Genomic DNA, 7,690 nt, shown 5'->3' on the forward strand with positions numbered 1-7,690 from the left:
TAACTCTCCTAAAAAAAAACACGTAAAATGGTAATAAGAAAGAATCACACACAGCACTGAAAGCAAACACATACACCCTCTGCACTGGAATCAAAGTGCCTTGTTAGTGTGTGTGTGTGTGTGTGTGTGTGTGCCTGAGAGACAGAGAGAGGGAATGAAGGAAAAGCTTCAGTTTTGTCACACTTCGGGTGGCTCTGAGAGGCGTGCAGTTTCGTTTCATGTCTTTGTCTTGTCCAACGCGCAACGTAAAGGTTGAATATCAGGTCTGTGACTGGGTGAGTCGATGGGACTTGCAGAGCCTGGATGAAGATGTGTCGGGGGAGAGAGAGAGGGGGGGGGGGGGGGGGACACGAGAGGTGAACTTGTTCTCAGCTTGTTTGATTTGCCTGTAGTGTCTGTGTAGTCTCTTTAGTGAGTGTTTATGTATGTATGTATGTATGCATGTATGCATGTATGTATGTATGCATGCATGTATGTATGTATGTGTTTGTCTATATGCATGTATTTGTGTGTGTTGCGCTGTTGATCGTCTTCCCCGCCGGGTGGCCCGGGGCGGTAGCAGCTTGAAGCCCCTGTGTGAGGCTGAGGCAGAGGCAGGGGCAGGGCAAGGGGGCTGTAGGGCCAGCATCTTGTCTCGTCCGTCCAGGGCCATCCACGCCCACTACCCAGAGTTCCAGTTCATCGCCCGGGAAGAGGCGCAGAGGGCCAGAGAGAGAGAGAGGGGGGGGGGGGGCGAGGAGAGCGGCACTACGCCAGGGAGCGCTGGCGCGGCTTTATTCTGGGATACAACTGTGGAAGGAAGAGAAAGAAATGAGAGAATTAGAAAAGACAAGAACATGAAGACAAGAAATGTTGTGTTCACAGAGTGCTACTCAGACAAAGCACACTTGCAAACCCATGCAATACATGAGCAGCGGTTTTCCCATGCCTGAGCATTCATGCCTGTGCACTGAGGCTGAAGTGGCTGACCACTCCTTTAGAGGTGTGTGTGTGTGTGTGTGTGTGTGTGTGTGTGTGTGTGTGTGTGTGTGTGTGTGTGTGTGTGTGTGTGTGTGTGTGTGTGTGTGTGTGTGTGCGTGCGCATACTTAATATTCTGTGTGTACTCATTTCTTTCTGCTCCTAGTGTGTGTGTGTGTGTGTGTGTGTGTGGTCACTGCTAACGTATGGGTTAAAAGCACTTAGAGTTCTCATTTGTCCTGTGTTATTAATAAATGACTCATTGTCTGCCTGTAGGAGCCCTTTGTGGGGTCATCTATGCGTTTTCTCACCCCGAGCAGGTTGCGGGGCACGTAGCCCTCCTTGTCGTTGAGACGTCCCCACCACCACTCGGTCTCGTTGTCGTCCTTGCGCCGCAGGATGGTGATGGCGTCGCCCTCGTGGAAGGAGAGCTCGTCGCTGCTCTGAGCCTCGTAGTCCCAGAGCGCGTACACAGTGCCCTTGTTCATCACACCCAGCTTCTCCTGCACGCCTGCAGACACGACACGAACACCGTTGGAAATTCACTTTTTAAAATGGGAATACCTACCAGCCACCGACAGACAATTGGTCAAATTCACCAGCCACTCAATAGTAAAATCATTACGTTGAGTCTGGAATCTACCAGACTCTTTCATACTTTACTTTCATACTTTTCAGTTGGCTAGGGATTTGTGCTAATTTTGGTTTCTAGCACAACAAACAATTCATTTGATAGACAAGCATTACGCATTCAGTAGTAGTATCAACAAGTAGAAAGCACTTGACACGATAAATGTGATGTGCTCTTGTAAGTTTCAGCAATATAGGCACGCTCACTCATGTACTTTATGAAGTATTTTGGGTGCGAGTTAAAAATGTCAATCTGGAAGTGGAGGAAACCGCACTCTCTTGTATGTTACTTTTAAAAGGATTTATTGCACCATGCCCTTGACTACAGATGCGCAGTCACACAGACGCCGAAACGCGCGTGTAGTCAAGGACATGGTGCAAAACTGAAAAAGTGCAGGCAGTAGCCTTGTCCAAAACCATGGACGCAACTAAAGACAAGAACCAAACGGTGAGATGGACATACCATAGAGGAACTGTGAGCACTGGATGTAGCCCTCCTCCATCTCCTCGCACTTGTCTGCGGCCGTCTCGACATCGCTAATGGTGGTGGCAAAGATGGCTGCCCCCGACTCTACCAGCAGCTTGCACAGGTGGACGCTGTTACACGAGGCAGCGCAGTGCAGCGGGGTCCTGGTCAGGTGACACAAAACACACCAATCAGCACACAGAAAAAAGTACCGAGCCAGTGCGCTCAAAGCAAACAGCAAGTCAGTGGACAATCAAGTGATAAAATAGTCGTCAAAAAAAATTTGTCAAAGTTTATATGATTTTATTGTTTAAGCTAAAGGAAAGGCACGTATCGTTAGCCTAGAAATCTAGACGCACCCTAGCGGCAGCAAATTACATTTGCTTCCAGGGCTAGTCTAGCAACTCTCCGTTGGCTTGTGAGCTCGAAAAATTAAACTTCTATCAGGCCAATCACATCGTGTATAGAGTCGTTAGGTGGTCTTAACATAATGATTGATGGCAGAGTTGCAACGGTTTGGCTTGAATTCCCTGCTACTTGAAAACAAAGAAGATGGATGTTGCTGTTGGCCAACAGTGTGACACGAGTTAAGCTTGTTTTAAAATGGCAAAAGTTTGAACTAGCCAACTAGCTCCGCTGGTGGGAAAACGCATGGGACTCAGCTCTGTCCTATTGCGTGCAGAGGGAATTTGAAAGACAACCGATTATCCCGCCCCTCGGACTGAGCACTGCGAACGGTGAGTGCCCAGACCCTACATTTTAATGTGGGTCTGGCTCGTCAGGCTAACGTATCGTAAGACAGGTGAAAAAAAAAAAAACATGCAGGAGGAAGTCAGGGATCTCTCACCAGCCATCACTGTCTGCTGCATTGACATTAACACCGAAGTCCAGCAGGAACTTGACAATATGGTGGTGTCCAGCACACACGGAGTTGTGTAGAGGCGTGATTCCCTCATCGTTAGGTTTACTGGGGTTCTCCACCTGGAAGTTAAAGAACCAAGGAGAACACAGTCAGAGAGAACCGTGTTGGGAGGTTGTGGGAGTAATACGAGAGGAGAAATGAGGTTTTAGCGTTTAGCTCCATACCCACTCTTCAGACTGAGTGCGTAAAGGAACACACAAACATTACGAGAAATTAGCTTATTTGCCGTCTTCCCCAGAGTTATGTAAGAGGATTCATATCCTTCTCGTCTGACATTGTTAGCCTTGCTAATAATTCACCACACCACTTAGCCTATAGCTAAAAGAGAGCAATTCATATTCACTCTTCAGACTGAGTGCTTAAATCAGTTATGTACTCAATAACAACAGATTAAGAATAGCTTTTATGTTGAATACAACTCTGTGCACTCTGTTGTACATCATTTATGCCTATGTAGGGGTATCTTTGCCTAATTAGGGCCATTAATGCATCACAGATCATGTTCTATTAATGTATTGTATGTACAGAATCGCTGTGATCTTATCCTTCACATGGTCCGAGTATCCTGACTTGTGAGATCCTGACGGTTTCTTGCGTTTAGTTAGGAGAACAGAACAGCCAGCAGCAGTGCATGAGCACCTACCTCATAGATGATCCTCTGCACCAGGTCAAACTCTCCCTCCAGCGAGGCGTCTAGCAGCAGGGCCAGGGGGTGAAACTTGACCCGCTGGCCACTGCCTGCCCGCTCAGAGTTGGGCTTCTTCAGGTTACTGCGCTTCTCCTGGACGGAAGGAAAGAAGGAAAGAAAGAAAGAAATGAGGTTAACTAACTACTGTGTTGAATGACAAGGCTGAGCATCAGAAGACAACAGTTGTTTCTGTTATGTTATTCCTAATTCTGGAAGATGCCCAGTTCTGCAGACTGATTGATTCTGAAGTAAGGTATCTGCGTGTGTGTGTGTGTGTGTGTGTGCATACGTGTGGTTGGGCACACTTCTGCTGGATGGACACTGACCGTGGGTGCAGAGGGAGAGGAGCCAGCTTCTTGTGGCGAGGTGGCCTCCATCACGGGACTGGGCAGGATGGTGGTGGCGGATGTGGGCGCTTGCGTGTTGTTGTTCGTGTTGTCCTCTTCTGACGCAGCGGGCACCGGTGGCGCCTGGACCTCGCTGGCCGGCGGTGACCCCACCCCGACCGCGGGCTGGTTGTCGTTTGCGTCTCCCTGTGGCTGCGTCGCTGTCGTCGTCATCGTTGTCGTCTCGCCCGCCATCCCTTCCGAGACCGCCACCGCCGTTCCGCCTGAGGGCACTTCCGACGGAGGGTTCCCGTTGTCGGCATCGCCCTGACCCACGGCGCCGGCCACTGCCAAGCCGGGCTGGTAGAACGGCGTGACCCCGGCGGGGGCCGGCCCGACTCCGCCGCCCCCCTCCATGCCGCCGGCCAGCGTGTTGAAGCGCTGGTAGAGCAGCTTCTGGATGTTGGGCCCGCTGGGCCCCTCGGGCTCCGTGATGGAGCTGCGCTTCTTGAGCGGCCGCGGCGCGTTGGCCAGCCTCTTGCGCAGCGCCTCCAGCTCCACGTCGCTCTGGTAGCGCATCGGCGAGTGCACCATGGGCGTCAGCTTGGTGGGGCTCAGCGGCCGCGGGATGTGGTCCACCATGGTGGGCGGGGGGGGCCCCGGGGGGGGAAGATCCATGCCGGCGCCAATGCCGCCCAGCAGAGGAGGGAGCTCGCCGACCATGTCGCCGAAGCCGACGCCGTCCGGCAGGTCCTCGCCGGGACCGCCCAGGAAGCCGGGGAAGTGTCCCGAGGCCGGGTTGAAGGGGAGAGGGGAGGTGGGGGTGGAGCTAGAGTGCAGGACAGGCTTCCCATACACTGCAGAGGAGGAGGAGGAGGAGGAGCAGGAGGAGGAGGACGAGGAGGGAGGAGGAGGAGGAGAAGGAAGAGGAGGAGGAGGAAGAGGAGGAGGACGAGGAGGGAGGAGGGAGGAGGAGGAGGAGAAAGGAGGAGGAGTTGGCACAGAGATGAGACCGAGTTATTATTACTAACTGATTGAGACTGATTACTGACACTGACTGTGGTTGGTGAAGCACTGACAATGCTGACAGACCCTGTAAGATGAGTATGCGTAGAACTACAATTATTTATTCAGATACATTCAGATGCAAATCTACATATAAACTTCCACTGCGAAACTTCAGCACCTCCAACGCAGTAAGTTGCAGCAATACATCAGCAGAGATCAAGGCATTAGAGTATGTTTATTGACCATGTTTTATAGTGACTTTCCATTAAATATCATCTATGATAAACCCAATAAGTACACAGTAGACTGAAGGTTCCTTTGTGTGTTTCTTAGTTCATACTTCCACAAAACAATTAATACCCATGACCTCCTTCCTGTTACTGTCAGCACAGAACGGCTGAAGAGCTCCCTCTGCTGGTTACCTGCTCTGACGGCGGGCTTGTTGTTGAAGGGGTAGTTCTTGGGGGCGGCCTGCTGCAGATACATGTGGTAGATGGAGCTGGAGTTCATGGTGGCCGGGCCCTTACGCGGCGACTGCGGCCTGGACCCCTTGTCCGGAATGAAAGGCCGCACGGCCACGGCCAGCGGCGGATCGGGCCGGTCCCCCGGTGGGAAGAGCGGCGAGCCGGGCTGGTAGGTGGGACTGGGCGGCACCGAGATGCGCTGCTGGATCTGCTGCGAGGACGAGCCCTGGGACGCGGGGCCCGTGCGCGGCCAGGCCGGGGGAGGGAGCGGAGGCGGCGCCGGACCGCCGGAGCCGGGCGAGGCGCTGGGACTCGGCCGGACGCCGGCCGGCAGAGGAGGCGGAGGGACGTCCTTGCGGAGCTCCAGGGAGCTGGTGGAGCCGGAGTTGGAGGAGGAGGACAGGGCGCTGGTGACGCTGCTGCCACTGCCGGCGCTGCTGTGGTGGTGGGCGCCGTATGGAGGCGGCTGGGGCTTGGAGATGGGGGGAGCTGGCTTGCTGCCGTCCTGAGCCTGGCGAGCAGGAATACACACATAATCAACCATCCTTTGATACATACAAATAATTCAATACATGCTTCTGTACAGTTGCTGAGAGAGAGCGAGAGAGAGAGAGAGAGAGAGAGAGAGAGAGAGAAAGAGAAAGAGGGAGAGAGAAAGAAAGAAAGAGAGCGAGAGAAATGAAAGAAAGGGTGAGACAGAGAGAAAGAAAGGAGAGAGAGAGCGAGAGATAGATAGATACAGTAGATAGATAGAGAAAGAGGGAGAGAGAGAGAGAGAGAGAACAACCTATACCTTGTCAGCAGGAGTGCTGGTGGGGGAGGGGGTCTTGCCTGGTCCATCTCCTCCAGACTCCTTCCAGTCGGGGGGCTTGAGAGAGGCGTTCCCTTTTCCGATGGTGGGCCACCCTGCCTCGTTAGCTGAGGAGACGAAGAGATGGGTGCAATAGTGAGATACGCAGTCTGGGAAAAGCACCTGTGGCAGAGATGCTTCAAGAGGTGGCTTTGGTGAAATGGGAAACTAGACTACTCAACAGCGTCCAGGAAGTGTTAGTCGAGCAAATGCCCGTCAGTGCACTTAAACCGATGTGCATTATCCAACTACATTTTTAGTTAGCTAAACCCTGTGTCTAGAATTTACAAGTCCTGAGACGAGATGAGGCTCAATCATTATTGCTGCTGTAATTCAGACAATCAGATCAATACCTAAATCCATTCATCCAGTAACGGAGTGTTTAATAACGCTATTATGACACACATGTATGATATGTTTTCATACGGAATGAATAAGACAGCCAATCAGAAGTGCTTGGTGCATTTCCTGCCTTTTGCACACACGGTGACTGAATTATCTGCACTTGCGTCAAAATATGAGCTCAAGTTCAAATCCAAATCACCCAGTGAACCTTTTTACAACCTAATAAAAGGCAACTCCACTGGAGTCACATGATTATTCTTCAATATTGAGCTCCAGCTGGTTTAGCCACCATACCCAATTCCAACATCAGTCCAATTCAACAACGCTTTCACTGTGATCTCCCCACCATCGTGGAAATAATTACAAAACATGCAGAGAAGACTGCAGGAAGTGTGATGGAACAAAGAACATTTCATCGACCCTAAAACAGCAATGGCCTCATCTCTGGACAGTGCGCTATTGTGACAGTAGAGATCTGTGTTATGCGTTTAATGAACTAGCTTTTCTTCTAATGATGTTACTGCCTGACTGATGTTAGCATCTCATGGCGATGTTATGACAGAACTGTTTGATCTGGTGGGGTATGAGCTCAAATTTACTTTTGTGTGCTGATGTAAATTTGACTGATCCGTGATCAGGGATGAAGGGGTTGAGAGGGCCCAGTGAACCTTATCAGAGTATAGTTCCTCAAAGTATGAGCGAACACACACACACACACACACACACACACACACACAGCCAGATGCATCAACACACATCCCCACACATTCAAAAAACAGGATCAGCAGTTTGCAATATTTCACTGTTAGATTCACTGTCAATATTTCTCTGTACTTGCACCTTTTGAGCCAAGTAATTGTTATGACAAATGCCACTGCCCTGGCAGTGACATCCCTATGAACAGTTTCTACTCTCCAGTGAGTCTTTTTTTTGTAATTTTATCAAATGGAAAATGTCCCCTCTGCTGGCTATATTTCTAGGCCGAGGCAGAGGTCCAGTTGGGTTTTTTTTTTGGTCCAATCGGAGTGGAAAT

The 7,690-nt window shown here is 50.9% G+C and overlaps 1 protein-coding gene across 2 annotated transcripts in view; it reads right to left on the reverse strand.

Annotated features, from left to right (window-relative positions):
- Positions 1–334: 334 nt before the first annotated feature.
- The window catches only part of ppp1r13bb (protein phosphatase 1, regulatory subunit 13Bb), a 61,111-nt gene continuing 53,755 nt past the window's right edge, over positions 335–7,690 (reverse strand). For both annotated transcript variants that reach the window (XM_076271656.1, XM_076271655.1), the window contains exons 11-18: positions 6,256–6,380; positions 5,421–5,973; positions 3,991–4,847; positions 3,620–3,757; positions 2,902–3,035; positions 2,052–2,218; positions 1,270–1,469; positions 335–789 (exon numbers count right to left, since the gene is read on the reverse strand). In XM_076271656.1, the coding sequence (XP_076127771.1) occupies positions 748–789; positions 1,270–1,469; positions 2,052–2,218; positions 2,902–3,035; positions 3,620–3,757; positions 3,991–4,847; positions 5,421–5,973; positions 6,256–6,380 (2,216 nt within the window). In that variant the 3' untranslated portion in view covers positions 335–747. The remainder of the gene's footprint in view (positions 790–1,269; positions 1,470–2,051; positions 2,219–2,901; positions 3,036–3,619; positions 3,758–3,990; positions 4,848–5,420; positions 5,974–6,255; positions 6,381–7,690) is intronic.

This window comes from Alosa pseudoharengus, unplaced genomic scaffold, assembly GCF_046254945.1.
Source record: "Alosa pseudoharengus isolate Yale_2024_CS ecotype anadromous, Long Island Sound unplaced genomic scaffold, YU_APseudo_1.1 YU_APseudo_1.1_scf_7, whole genome shotgun sequence".
Classification (NCBI taxonomy): Eukaryota; Metazoa; Chordata; class Actinopteri; order Clupeiformes; family Clupeidae; genus Alosa; species Alosa pseudoharengus.